At 36.9% G+C, this 15,544-nt stretch overlaps 1 protein-coding gene across 1 annotated transcript; it reads right to left on the bottom strand.

Moving 5' to 3' along the window:
* Window positions 1-7,837: 7,837 nt before the first annotated feature.
* On the bottom strand, window positions 7,838-10,623 carry LOC111910740 (probable trehalose-phosphate phosphatase J). The gene is made up of 8 exons (XM_023906567.3): window positions 10,174-10,623; window positions 9,933-10,073; window positions 9,670-9,834; window positions 9,322-9,558; window positions 9,137-9,206; window positions 8,935-9,005; window positions 8,743-8,835; window positions 7,838-8,215 (listed from the first exon to the last, which is right to left on the bottom strand). The coding sequence occupies exons 1-8, from the start codon at window positions 10,444-10,446 to the stop codon at window positions 8,153-8,155; spliced, it is 1,113 nt and encodes a 370-aa protein (XP_023762335.1). The 5' UTR covers window positions 10,447-10,623; the 3' UTR covers window positions 7,838-8,152.
* Between the last annotated feature and the right edge of the window lie 4,921 nt (window positions 10,624-15,544).

Here is a 15,544-nt window from a genome sequence, read left to right as displayed (position 1 = left end):
GGAAGAGACCTAAGATTTCGGATCAGCTTTTGAAAGGCTAGCAGGGCTGGATTCAATGCATCACGTGTGGGAAACTGCACAATGGAGTCTTTCGTTCCAAGGGTTTGAGTAAGTGTAACTCTGGGTTTATCCTCTGTCCTTGTTTTAATTATATTTTCAAAATATGTCATATGCCAATTTCATACAAAGAATTATTAGAGGGTAGCGAAAGGTTATTTTTCTAATTGCGGGTTGAGAGTGTACAGTGTCATCTTGGTTTATGGTCGAGATCGGATCAGGGGTGTTCTGTGGAGGGTCTGCAGTCAGGGTTCCATAGGATGGTTATCCAACATCGACAGAATTTGGTGGTCTTAGTAACCGTTATTGATTGGCTAGTAATGAAGCACTAGTTGGTAAAAGTTGGTTGTCATCAGATCTTTCGTTGGAAAGTGAGAAGGATTGGGAATTTCCCAAATTTCATGTATTATTAAGACTTATTCGAATCTAAGTTGGGGGGGGGGGGGGGGGGGGGGATCGTCTATGGATTCAGAAGCAAGAGCAATTTTGAAACTAGGATAAGTTCTGCATCCTTGTCAGGAAGGAAGACATCCCAAGCGGCTACATGGAATGAGGATAGTGTGAGTTACAAGTTCGGAAAACTTGCCAATAGCGAGATCGCATTCTCGAAGCGTTTGATATTCGGCTTCAGGGAATCAGTTTAGGGATACCAATCAGGACATGATTTCAGTTTTGGATGTTTATTCATGTGTGTGTGCTCGAGGTAGGATGTGTTCGGATTAGTAATCTGCAATTGAGATGGTGTGGAAAGTGTTGTAAGACTGCGGGATAGCCGTAGCATTTACTAGCATCCAGATAGTGTGAGAGAGTGTTGTAAGTGTACAGGTGTAGCCTTAGCATTCACAATGTTGACAGATAGTGTGAGAAAGTGTTGTAAGTCTGCGGGTGTAGCCGTAGCATACACAAGGTTGGCAGATAGTGCTATAAGTGTTGTAAGTTTGTGGGTGTATCCGTAGCATTCACAAGGTTGGCAGATAGTTCTAGAGTGTTGTAAGTCTGCAGGTGTAGTCGTAGCATTCACTAGGTTGGTAGATAGCATGAGTGTGTTGTTAGAACGCAGAAGGAACGGTAGTACCCACCAGTTCGGGTGCAACAGTGAGGGCGTGGCAAATCCACAGATTGCTTTACGAATTTCCCCAAATGAATTAGACCTGGTTGAGCCAGCGATACGACCATAGGAATACCACTAAAGTTATGGGATCAGAGAAGCAATGGACCATATATGGTCTTTTTGGTGCAAGGCTAGCTTTTAGTCATGTAGCAATCACTTTTAACCTTGGAATTGGTGATGTTAGGACTCGATGTATGGACCCGATCAATTAGATCAGAAAGTCGTTAGAGCCATAGTGGCAGGATAACTAGTGGCAACTATTGATAGACAAGGATTTTGTATGGAAGTCGTGTGGGGCGACTGTATGAGAGCCTTTGGCTCAGCAACCGGGCCAGAACCCGGTATTTTAGATGACTGGCAAACGAATTCAGACCAGGGAGGTCTCGGAGGATTTTGGAAGGCAGCCAGGGTGCAGCATATTGTTTCAGGCAGTTCAGTGTTTCAGACAGTTTCAGTGTCTCAAGCAGTAATGGTATTTTAGGATTTCATGTATGGTTAGAGTAACAGATTTTTGGGTAATGCTAAGTCACTCACAGCGGGATTCAACTATAATGATTCTATATGGGCGGTCTGTCAGAGCGCCAGACCATACCGAGACTTCAAATTTCATATTGAGTAATGTGATCATAATGCCAGGAATTCGTGCATCTTCGGGTTTTAGAACCCTGTGAGGGTAGGCTTGATTTTCCTTGGGAAGGTTGGGGTGATGCTCGGGATTGTAGCCATGTCGTTCAGGTTGTTAGGCGTGTAAGGGATGGTAAGGAATTATTTTGAGGACGAAATCTAATTTGAGTGTGGAGAGTTGTAACAACTCGTTCATTAAATAAATAAATAGATAAAATTAATATGAATAGTAGCCTAAATGTGGAATAATTTATCAAGGCGTTGGTTTTGGGGGTTAAAAAGTTATAATTAAGAGTTTAGGGGGGTTAAAGTGTAATTCCGGGACTTATTTTGTAAAGATTTTAAGAAGGCAGGGGGCGTTTGGTAAGTATTCGACTTATTATGAAATCATTTTGAGAACTGAGGGCTGTTGGGTAAATTACGGATTGGATTTGATAAGGATTTCTGAAGTCAGGGTAGAAAGGATAAATTATGGACTTCGTTTAAAAGAAAAAGAGAAAGGAAGGACTAATCTTGTCAATATGGAAGGAAGTTATATAGGGCTCGAGGTATATAACCTATCACCACCTGTCTAACCCTAACCCTAGAAGATGCAATCGCCACCCTTGTGCCTCCCTCCCTCAAGCCACCACTACCCCCTTATCACTCGTTTTCCGACCGGAAAAGACCACTGACGACCGCCTGCGACTCCAACGATGGGTTGGAAGGCCAATACCGCGGCTAATGTTGTTGTTCGAAATCACCATCGCCGTCAAAGCCTGAACCCACCAGGATATGTTTTTCGCCGCCTCCTAGCTATTGTCAAAGTCGCGAGCCAACCACGCCACCTAAGTTGTCGTCGACGATTAAAGGATTGATGAGTTGATGGTTGGACGTCGGGCAGAAGAAGCTGAAGAGATGAACCACAAAGTTGTTTCCATTGTTCCTGGCCGGAGAAGGTGCGCCTCCTCGTCTTCGTTCCTTGCTTTCGACGCGTCGTTGTCCCCATCACTCTGAGAGGCTGAAAGACTGATGCCTCTGTTCCAACCGCCGCTTCCACCTCGAGAGCAGCCATGTCAGGTGTGTTTCTGGGAATCTACTTGTGTTAGTGTTTGTGTGATGCTATTACATGTCTAATGGTTGTGTGTGGGTGTTTTATTCGACCGGAAATCCACCGCCACCACCATGAGGTGGTGGTTGCCACCTTGTACCATTGCCAACCGCCATAAGGGTGGTTGTATGTGTTTGTGTTCGTTGGATATTGTGTGTATAATTGTAATTTGGCCAAAATAATCAAGAAATTCTTAACCACCACCGTGAGGTGGTGGCTGCCGCCACCAGCCCCTGTGTTGGGTGGCGGTGTGCTTTTGCTTGTGTTTAGGCCGCTTTTGGGATTCTTGGACATGATTAGACTTGGCCCATAACCACCACTGTGATGCGGTGGCTGCCTCTGGGTGCTACCGTCGACCACCACCGCCCGAGGTGGCAATGGGTGGTGCTCGACCTAATGAAAACCTAATTGACCTAAGGAAACCCTAGTTAACCTAATTAAACATTAATCAACCTAAAACTCTAACCATTGGACTAGTTGGGTTGCGATTGGGTTGGAAACCCTAATTAGGGTTTAGAAAACCCTAATTTTAGGAATATTAGTTTTGGATTGTTGGGACCCGCATTTTGGACAACTGGATTGGAATTATGAATTAAGCATGACCATAGTGTATGATTAACCTAGTAGATTGATGGACTTAATGGATTAAGTCCTTAATGGTTTAAGTGTTTCTAATTAACCCTAATCGTCATTTCATTTGAAAACCCTAATTGTGTTGGATTTTGAGTTGGGCCTAGATGTCTGGACTCTTGATGGGTCAACTATTAACAAGTATATGGACTAGAACATTTGGATTGGGCTTTAGGATAAGGCCTATTGGAAAGGTTTGGGCCCAATTTGGAAAATTAGGCCATAGGTGGGCCATAACTGGACCTTGATGATTATAAGATGTTGGACCATTGGAATGCCAAATGTTTGAAAGGAATAAATGGTTGGGCCTTAGGGTAAGACCGTGTATAGATTTGGGCCCAATTTGGAAAATTGGGCCATATGTTGAGCTTTGGTTCATTGTTTGATGTTTGGGCCTTTAGATTGGGTTTTGGGCTTGAATCAAGCTAATTTGGGGGTAAATTAGTCTTTTAACCCGACCATGGACTTATGGTTATGTGTTGGAACCAAAATGTTAATTAGGTGTTGTTTTGATGTTGACAGCTCGAGAATCTGTCATCCAGCAGGTAGGGTTTTGTCGGTGGGACTTCAGAAGCGTGAGGCGAGCCTTCTCTTAGAGGAACGAGTCTAAGGCACCAAGGTTGGCCCATTTATGTATGTTATTATGTTCTGGACTAAGGTCCGATGTCGGGCGAGGCCCGATGTAGGTTTATATGTTTTCCGGGTTGCGATCCGATGCGGGGGTGGTACCCGATGAATATGTGAATGCATGATATCTTTGTGATTTTTGCATGTGTTTGTATTTGTATGCTTTTCGGACTCTGTTCCGATGCCGGGGCGGTTCCCGAGGAATGTTAGTATGCTTTCCGGATTCCGATCCAATGTCAGGCGGGGTCCCGAGTAGCAGGGAGGGGCCCATGATATGATGATATGTTTATGTTATGTGATTATATTATATGTATGGTTGATATGTTCATATGTATACCGGATCTCGGTCTGATGCGGGGCGGGGCCCGATGTAGTGGGCAAGGCCCAAGTTATGTGATTATATGTATGGTATGTAGTAGTTTGGGGAGACTCTCTAAACTTCGTGCTTACGGTTTTTAGTTTTGGTTTCAAATACTTTCGGTAGCAAGGGGAAGAGCTCGGGATGATTGCAGTGCACACACCATTTGTTTAACCTAGGATGTTTATACTCTAATATATTTTGACAAATGTTATGATATTTCGAGATACACTATTTATGATTTTTATATGAGGTTTGATGACTTTGGTTTTCTTAATAATTAAAAGCGAAATTTTTGGACTATATTTTTGGGATGTTTCACTATTCAGTCATTTCCTCATATCTAAGATTCCAGAATATAGATCTATATGGTTCCTATGGTATATTATTGTAAAGTCGACAACTTGATGGCTTTGCATGCCACAAATGGACCCAATCTCAAGATATAGCAACCTACTTCTATGGACATGGTCTCTTCTTGGTCAAGAACGGGTTTAAGTCCCTTTTTATGAATCTAAGGACCAAATAACACTAAGAATGGGAGTTTGTAGCATCAGAACTATGGAGGTTGTCAAGCTTCCAACAATGGGGTCAAAAAGACCCATAAAACAGGACTAAGAGAAATCTACGCTATGAATAATCATGTTAGGGACTTTTTACCTTAGAAAGTTGCCAAATATGGACAAGATCCCAGATCTAATGCTTCTCCTCAAGCTCGATGACTTCTAGTTCTTCTAACCCCAGGAACCAGACGTTACATGTAAGATATTTAATTATGTAATTTTGTTGTTTTGCATATTACTTTTTAAGTATTTTTGTTATTTATATTTGTTTTTAAAAAGGAAGTATAATATCCACTTAGGATAAAAGACACACATTTTTAGAAAAAATAATTAGATAAAAAGCTTCAATAGATTGTAAGATGAACATATTTTAAAAATAAAAAATATATATAATTTGATCTAAAAGGCACACACTTCAAAGGATAAAAGGCACACATTTCCATTTAGGATAAAAGGCACACTTCAAAAGGTAAAACATTATTGTTATCTAAATTTAAAAATAAAAAAAAATAATACTTTTCTTGTATAAATAAATTTAAGATGAACATATTTAAATATTAAACAACTACTTCTCATTTCCTACATTCATCGAAATGTCTGATAATGAAAACTCACCGTTCAATTCTGAATCATCGAATATAAATGAATATGATGAATGGCCAACACGATCTGCTCAGCGAAATTAACAAGCTGATAACATTGTTACTAAATTACTCATAAGCATGCCAAATATGCTCATAGGAGATCATCATCCTAGAGCAAGAAGGAGGTATTGTGATCGACAACGTGAGCAGGGTGAGACACATTTGATAGAAGACTACTTTGTTGACAACCCAATCTATGACGAAGTAATCTTCCGACTTAGATTTTGAATGTGAAAACCTCTATTCCTCTGTATAGTGTCCACCATTACATCCAATGACAGATATTTTCAATAAAGACATGATGTCACCGTTAGAAGAGGTCTTTCACAGTTACAGAAATATACGGGAGCTATGCGTATGTTGGCGTATGGTACATCAACAGATGCACAAGATGAATATTTAAGAATGAGTGAAATTGTAACACGAGATTCTCTTATACATTTCCTAGAAGGTGTCATTTCATGCTTTGGTGAGAGTACCTTAGAAGGCCAAACCAAGATGATTTGGCAAGACTACTCTATGTCGGGGAGGAACATGGATTTCCATGTATGATAGGAAGCATTGACTGCATGCATTGGGAGTGGAAAAATTGTCACACAGTTGGGTTGGACAATATGCATGTAGAAGCAGTAAAACAGCAATCATTTTGGCATGTATTTTTCGGAACACCAGGTTCGTGCAATGATATTATGTACTCCATCGCTCTACTATTTTTAGTGATGTATTGGCAGGTCAAGCACCAAATGTGAGTTAAGTTGTGAATGGTCATGAAAGTAATATGACATATTATATCACTGATGGCATTTATCCTTCATGTGATGCCTTTGTCTAGTCAATAACTGCTCCACAAATCTCAAAAGACAAGTTGTTTGTTGAACGTCAAGAGTCTGCCAGAAATGATGTTGGACAAGCTTTTGGAGTTTTACAAGCCAGTTTTGCATTTCTTAAACGTCCATGTGTAGTTTAGGACAAAGATGTTATGAGGAAAATCATGGTTGCTTGTATCAGTATTGATAATATGATCATTGAGGATAACGGGACACATTCACTATTATGATCCAATCGAATTTCTAAATGACATACCTGCAAACCAACAACAAGGCATTTCTACTCAAGATGATGAACAACCTTTTCAATACTCTATCGAACGAATTGCAAGCTTATCTAGTTATATATGACCAATAAGGAACAACTTCGTGATAGAAATGCTCATATCGCTCTAAAAAAACGATTTAATAAAGCACATATGGAGAAAATTTAGAACTTACGAATAATATGTGTTTTGTACCTTCTAATTATGTAATTTTATTTATCATGTTACATTTGTAATTTGATTTATCATTTTTATTAAACATGTTTGACAAATGTTATATATTTTTATTTCTGTTTTTTTTTTAATTTATATCTTAAATAAATAAATTATATGTTTCTAAAAATATTAATTTTTTTAATAAGTTTTATATGAATAAAAAAGAAATATAAGTTATATCCTCTCTAATAAAAGAAGATTTTTGTCACTTATCACACTCTCGTTCAATTATCAAATGTTATTTTGTGATTATTTTGGATTTAATTTTGTTTCACATTTTATTTTATAAATTTTTATATTTTATTAAATTTCATTTAATGTAATAGTTCCAATAAACATAATAATAAATGGATATTAATTTCATTAATAAACATAAGTTTTAAATTTAAATTTTTTAAAATTAAAAGATAAAAAATATTTTTATTATAATAATTTTTTATTTTTTTTATTTTCTTATTAAAATCGAAGTTTTCAAGTATTTTTGACATTTATATTTAATTTTTTTTTTAAATTAACATATATAATACATGGATATAAGGACTAGTTTATTTAATAAAAAAATAATTTATCTTTCTTTAAAATTAATATATATATATATATATATATATATATATATATATATATATATATATATATATATATATAATAGACTAGTTTATTTAATAAAGAAAATAATTTCCATTTGGTTGTGATGGAGTGAAATTTAGATTTGGTTGGCTTGTGAAAAGAAAGATAATGTTAACCTATTTAACAATTGATATAAATCAAAGAGATCCATTCTTCATTAAAACCATAACGACCAACAATATATATATATATTAAAATAATACAGAAAAACCTACTTCTATTTTCATTAGATACCCATGCAAAATTACAAACACGTCCATACCCTCTTGCTTTAGGGTGTTACAAAATGTACAAATGCCCATCAACAAGAAAGCCCATATTAACCAAAAGCTGCCCTATTGCGTTTTTATCCGTCTTGTCCTTTCTTCCATTATGCTTGGACAAGATTTACATTTACTTAACTTCTATTCATCATTACTTATATACATACACAATATATATATATATATATATATATATATATATATATATATATATATATATATCCATTAGTTCTTCAACCCATCACACCTTCAAAACCTTCGGCTCTGTTGATGCCTTTTCCATTCAACTAACCGTTGTAAAAAATCCATCACCTATAGACATTCACAACACCTAAATCAGAATAATAGATAAAATATAGATTTAAACACATAATCTAATTACATTAATTACTATTTACTACCATAACATTTATAACCCGTTGCAACCATTTTCACTAAGCGCATTTAATCGTTACCCATCAACTTCTATATCATTATTTTGTGGTTCATTCAAATAACAAATAACATGATTATGTATTTAATTTTAAATCACAACAACCAAATAAATAACTATTATATTTCATCTTTTACATTAAAACCATTTTATATCCTCATCTACTTCTATTAAAAGTTAAAAACCATAATATTTCATAGTGTTTCATTCAAAATTTGTTTAACAAATAGTGAAAACCAAAAAATCAAGAATATAAAATATAAGATTGATGGATTTTGTGTTTTTGTTATGTTTCCAAAATAAATAAAGATCGAATGTGAACAATAAAGAAGAGGGCCACAACAAATATTCCTAAAAAAAGAAAAAGTTTATAAAAAGTAACAGAATAATATTATTGAAAACTTGCCTCGGATGGTTCCTGCAAAGAATAAGATGCATTTGTGTCCTTTGGAATTTTGGACACCAGAATGCCAAAACCTTGTCCTCTTTCTCTCAATACCTAATTTTTACCAAAAATAAATAAAAAACAAAAATTAATTTTATTTTCATGGGATCACCAAAAAGAAATTATTTTCTTTTCTTGTATAAAAAAACCAACCTTGAATGCGTCTTCGTCCGTTCGATCGTCTCCAATGTAAATAGGAAAGACATCTGTACAGTTGGCATAACCTGAACACATATACGTATCCATCAAGTCGTGTATGTTACACGTGTAATTTTATATTTTTTTATTTTATTTTATTCCTTTGTTATGAAGTAATAAAATAAACGATAGAAGAAAAGATAAAACGATGACGTACCCAGTGACTCTAACAAAAACTCGAGGGCTTTGCCTTTGTCCCATTTAATAGTGGGACGGATCTCTAGCACCTGGAAATTACCAAGTATAAAATAAATAGTGAGATTTAATATTTATTTGTTTTTTGGAATTAAATAATTAAATAATAATACGATAATATAATTGTGGTGAAAAGACGATTCTAACCTTCCTTCCTTGAGATAACCGAAGCTTTGGGTAGTCTTTCAACACTGATCTCACTTGCGCAGCAAGCTCGCTCCATTTCTTTTCATCAACACATCGGAAATGCACAGAAAGACAGAATTTATTGTTTTCCACTTTTGCCCCTGGTGTCGATTTCGTTTTCTCCATTAATAAACCATAAACCTCATCTATCATGGGTAGAAATTCACTAGCGGGTTGACAGAGAACACTTGGGGGATTCTGAAGATCATGAAAAGATTTGAAGTTTAGAATTTGATCATGTAAATAAAACCCAGATAAAAAATGAAGTGGAGAAGATGATTATCAGGATAATGTGTGAAAGTGACTTACTTTCTTATGCTTGGAGCCTTTCGAAGGGCCTTTAATGTCCATGCCATGGCTTCCAGCGTAGTAAAGCTCTGCTAATTTGACAAAGTCATACACTTTATCTCTGCATCTTCCACTAACAATGGCAGTGGGGAAGCATCCAGCGAGTTTTCTGACTGTTGATCGCATCTACGAAGATGAAAAATAAGGAATTTTGTAAGGGAAAAGAGTATTGATTTTGGAGTTTGGAGTTTGGACGTGAATCTAGAGTGGAGTTAAATGATTACCGCATCCGACATGTAAGCCTGATCGGGGTCATCGACGATTGGGGAGAGTGTGCCATCGTAATCGAGAAACATCACTATTTGTTTTCCTTTGGAAGCGTTAGTAATTTCGTCGAACACGTTCAAGGCAGAAGGATGTCGATCCTGATTCATTCACACATGCATTTTCAGATCGAGTTTTCATTTCAAATTCAAATTTAAATATCAATCTAGGAACACGATATGTAGTAAGGTAGGTACTAACCATCCATGAGGTTAATTCCTGCGAGAGAGATACATCGGATTTTCGATGAGACGTCGGAGACGAAGCTCTCATAGATTCCACCCACGCGTTAATCCTCGTTCCACCGTTGATTTCCAGGTTCTGTAGCAGCTTCTTCTTTGATATCGTGATATACCCTCCAGGCATCAACGGCGGTTTCTTCATCTCCGCCGCGAACAACGCCTTGGGCACAACCGTCATCGCCATATCCATTCCGGATTTTGCTTCTGCAACCATGACTTTCTGTTTTGTCATTTTGTGTATCAATCTCTGATTTCTTCTCCGTTGAACAACAAAAACCAAGTCTGGGTTTGATCCAAAAACCCAATGGGGAAACGAAATCAGAGGAAAAGATTAAGAAGTCAGAAATGACAGAGAGATTAAGAGATTTAAGAGTGAGAAGAACTCTGTTTAGGGGTGAAGGATACCAATGGTAGTTTGGTTTGCTTTATAGTTGCAACCGGACACTAACAGACGAAACGAAGTGGGGCCCACGTAATTTTTTCCTTTTTTCTTCAACAGTTTGCTTTTATACATTAACCGATATTTGAACAGGGTTCCACTATAAATCTGTGGATCCAACCACATGGAAACATTACCCCACCGTCATATCATTCCTGTAGGTTTGCCTTGCCGCCGTCTTAGCCGTCAACCTATAACCAACCTCTTCGTTCTCCCAAAGCCCTTTGAGGACAGCTGGCATAGTATTAGTACACGTGGCACACATCTCATGGATCCCTATGACGAGAAATAAAACATATCGGTACCATATATCTTCTACACACTTAACTTTCTCGTACACTCTCTTTCCACCGAAAATAAAATAAATATATTAATTCTTATGTTCGATAAATATATTTATGTCGCAAATTTGTTAGTTTTTCATACGCGTTAAAATTTAAATCATGTCGATAACTATTTTTCAGATAACTGGTATATCGAGTTGTTTTTTGTTCTTACTTGAGCAAGTATAATAGAACGTTCTAGAGTGTTTTCATGAGATTTTTTAGATATAGAATCGTTTGGAATTTTAAAAACTTATTGTAATTGTCGTTTGAAATTAGCAATTTTTTGGTGGAAGTAATTGTTTATTTATTTCAAGATTCGAAGTTCCATGAATAAACTCCTGTATGATGTATTAATGATCAAAGAAAGTTTTGTCATGCAATAATGGCGATGATGAAAAATAATAAATATAGCTAATCACTTAATAAATGCATTTTAAAGAAGGTTGGTGCGTTAACACAAGAATATTTATGAACGTATCTATATCCTATAAACAAATTAAATACATTTTTGCTGTTGTGTTGTCGTAATTGTGTTTGTTTTTTAAAGGTCGTTAACCTTTTATGTTTGTATGTGGACAAACGCTTTAGCTTGCCGATTATTTGTTTTTTCGAATACCATAGATCTAAATATATATGTCCTTTCTCTTCTTGCTCAAGAATTAGAAAACAACATTGTTCTTAGAAGAGTAAGTTTGTATATGCTTGGGATTGAATGTAACATATTGTTAAACATTTTATTAACCAAGTAGGGTAGCCTCAACTTGTATTTAGAAAATAACTTCTATACTCTACAAACGTCTTCTAAACCTAAAAAAATGCCGCCTCATTCTTCCTCACTTACATGTCAGGTCAATATCATATTTCACGACTCCTTCCCAAAAAAACGCAATCTTCATCTCATACCTTGCAACCGTAGCTGTTGGCCCTTCCCTCCGTCGATAAGTACGTCATTGTCCATGCCATCTCCAACTCTGTACATATATTTCTTTCCCCTTCTTGCTAGCCCTTCTTTTCGCTTCTCTTCTTTCTTCATTTTCCTCTTTTTGTACATTATGGTTAGATTTTCGTAAAATCATACTTTGTGATACAACTTACTGAGAATATAACAATATTTGATTTTCTTGTTGCGGAAATCAAATTGTTGTGACAAAAGTTGCAGAATTTTAATGACATATGTTAAAAGTTGTTGAAATATGAATTCCTTGTTGTTAAAATCATATTTTTGTGATAAATGTTATTGAAATTGGTTAAAATTTGCCAAAGATTGAATTTCTTGATAATGAAATCATATTTTTATAATAAAATTTGTTGAAATTCGTTAAAGCTTGTTGAAAATGTTAAATGTTGCTAAAATATGAATTACTTGTTGATGAAATTTGTTGATCATCCTTATAAACCTCATCTTCGCTCCAGTTATAGCCAAACGTTGGTTCCTGGCTAATTTGCACATCGGTGTCATTTGAACCTTCATTATTCATCTCATTGTCTGTTTCCTCATGTTCATTCACTCCTTCAGATTGGGATATGGTACCCTCATTGGCTATGCGAAGAGTTTCTTCCATCATAGACGTCAATTTTTGGGTCTTTTTTATATCATGCGTGAAGAGTTGTGAATACAATTAAGCATCGATTTCAAACAGAAATATGTGATGGGTTTAGATACAAAACATAAGTGTGTTTTTATAAAAACCGGGCAATGGAAGCTTAAAAATAACAAGTTTAATTTGTCGAGTTTATAACAAAACCAAACCATTTAAGATCTATTTGTAGAGGTTATAATGATATTAAAAACAATCATATAGTGTTTTAAAATGACAATATGTAGAGCCTTTGAATCCACTTGATTTTGGGGTGTTGATGAGGATAGAAATATTAAAGAATATGATCTTATCTATAGGATCATATTTTATTAGTAATATCATTTAATAATGATTTTTGAGCATAGATCCAACAGTCTCCAACTTGCACAAAATTCATTGCAGACTGACATAAACATTAGTTGTCGTCTAGAAACGAGCTACTATTCTTAACAATACATGAAGGGTGTCATCTTATCAACAATTAATTGTAGGAGCTCTAAGCTACAATTATTACTAAAGGTGTGGTATCAGTTATTCTTTTGTCTCTGTAAGTCCCTCACCAATAAACCAACTGGTGATCAAACAATGTGAAGAAACTAAAATGATAAATCAAGAAGGAGTAGAAGCCAGATCAATCCAAATGCACATGATTTTCTATTGAATCAATTGTTAGGTACAAAGGATATTACACACAGCAATGACCGAAAATAGCTAACCCAAAACTGGTCATCTAAGTCTCCTATTTATAGGGAACACAAACAACAAACCAGTTTTCAACCGAAAACACCACGAGACCAAAAACGGAACGTTTTCGGTCCAACCAAATGAAAACTAAGATAAATCCCTAACAAGAAGTAATAATGCCTACAAAACATATATGCCTAGCACAAACCAACAAATTAGGTCCTAACAGTCTCCCCCTTGGTTTGATGTTAGCATGAATTCAAGGCTTGTCAACGATCATCACATCTGAACTTCCCATGGCGCCTGCCCACATTTTCTTGTTGATAATTTCAGCGACCATGCCAGTAAACTCTTTAGCAGCAACCTCCAGAATATCATCATTGACCAAGATCTGATGCTCTGTCAAAGTATGGATATCACGCTCACCGAACTGTAGGAGATCCTTTGCTTCAATAAGATGAATATTATGAGTCGGCGGCTTGATGACGGTGGTGGTTGTGACCTCATCAATTACCCAGAATTCCATGTTCCGCAGAGAACTGTCAGGTAACTGTGGAACAATAGGAATTTTTGTCATTTTTTTGGTAAGAGGCCACATCACATTTTTACGGTATGGTTTGTGCTGGGATCAAATACGCCCTTGGCTTTCTTGACAAAAGACTTTGTAGTCTTCATCCCATCGAACTTTCTTTTTAGTTGATTCTCCAAAAAGAGCTTGAAGTTAGTTCCACGAGGATCGTTCGATGGGTTGTGGAAGGGAGCCTCAGACAATTCTGTAAGATCAACTTTAGTCCAAGAACTAAAGTCATTTTGATGCGCATAATACTCCACATTTCCACTTTTCCTTTTGACTGCCTAGACATTCTTTTGGTCATGAAATCCTCACACCGTAATTACCGACCTGTCTCCATACATGGCTTTGAACCGCTTTTTCCGGAGCTCAATCACACTCAACTGGGGCTGATCACCGCGAACGTTTTTATCAGAACTTTTCATGAAGAGAAAATTCCCTTTTCTTTGAGTAGAGGCTTCCTTCTGAGCTCACTTTAATGTGACTCTGGGATCAGTATTGGCAGGTTCATTTTCAAATTGGTCAACGATTCGAGTTGTACTGGTATGGCGTAGAACATCTTGTGGAACAGGGGCAGAAATGCTAGGGGAAGCATCTTTTTCATTAGGCTCACTGACGGATGTTTTGAATTTGTCACCAAGTTCACTAATTAGCTTATGCTTCAAATCAAAGTATCCGGTAGCGAGAACGCCGAGATTGAGCTGCAAATCAGAAATTTGTTTTGACTTTTGAGAGTTTTCCTTTTCGAGCTCGGAGACTCTAATGTCTAGAGTTCCAATCAAAACATCCTTCTCAATAAGCTTTTGATTTAAGATCCCGATTTCTTCCTTTAGCTCAACAATTTTTGGATCTTCGTTAGTGGAGCTCCCTGCAGCTATAGATATGCCATTTCCCTTGGATGCAGGGTCAACACCTTCTTGGGCTAAAAACCTAGCCAGCTGTTCGGAAGCGGCATAATGAGCAGGTTGGGGTGTTCGGGAGCCACCAGGAGCTGACGAGCTTCCGACTTCAAAGGATGTACGAATAACACTGGGGCCCTCATGCAACACTTGACTATCAACATGAGCTGGTTGGGTTGGTGTAACGATCGTAGATGATTGTTGAACATGCTGAGATTGTTCCCTAATGAGCACTCCCAGCCTTGGATCTGCTCATCTGCTTTTAAGTGGTCGCTGGGGGGCTTGAGACTCTTCCAGATCACGATCAGATGGAATGACGGTTGGAGTAGCAGCTGCTCGAGGAGGAATCTTCGCAGTTGAATCCAAATTAGCAATTATGTATGCCATCTGATCAGGTGTTTCAAGTGGCAGCTTGAGAATATTAGTGTCTCCCTCAGTCTCAGTTGTAGAATTCACCACATCATTGACATCATCAAAGAATGAATGCAGGTCATCATTACTCTGCTCAAAATCAAAGAAAAAGTCTTCATCATCAAAACCTGGTGCATTACCCCCTTGATTTATCCCAGCTCCTTCATCATCATCATTATCAACATCATCATCATCGTCATCATCAAGCACAGGCACATGTTCCTCTACAACAATTGCTACAGGATGAACAATTTCATCTTCAGGCTCAGAGACTATAACATCCTCATCGTCTGAACCGTCTTCTGATTCAGAGGCTTCTTCTCTTTCAACAAATCTACCAAACTTTACCAAGGGGTTTGTTCCCCTAAAAACAACCATTGAAAGCTTGCGGTTCTGCTTCATCAGTCCAAAGGTGTTTGG

The sequence above is a fragment of the Lactuca sativa genome, chromosome 4, assembly GCF_002870075.4.
Source record: "Lactuca sativa cultivar Salinas chromosome 4, Lsat_Salinas_v11, whole genome shotgun sequence".
Lineage (NCBI taxonomy): Eukaryota > Viridiplantae > Streptophyta > Magnoliopsida > Asterales > Asteraceae > Lactuca > Lactuca sativa.
This window is presented reverse-complemented; position numbering and strand designations above follow the sequence as displayed.

Coding starts and splice junctions, on each gene's coding strand:
- LOC111910740 (XM_023906567.3), bottom strand. CDS start 10,446: ATGACAAAACAGAAAGTCATGGTTGCAGAAGCAAAATCCGGAATGGAT. Junction 9,207..9,321: donor GGTTATCTCAAGGAAGGAAG/GTTAGAATCGTC, acceptor GGTAATTTCCAG/GTGCTAGAGATCCGTCCCAC. Junction 8,216..8,742: donor CTTTGCAGGAACCATCCGAG/GCAAGTTTTCAA, acceptor GAATGTCTATAG/GTGATGGATTTTTTACAACG.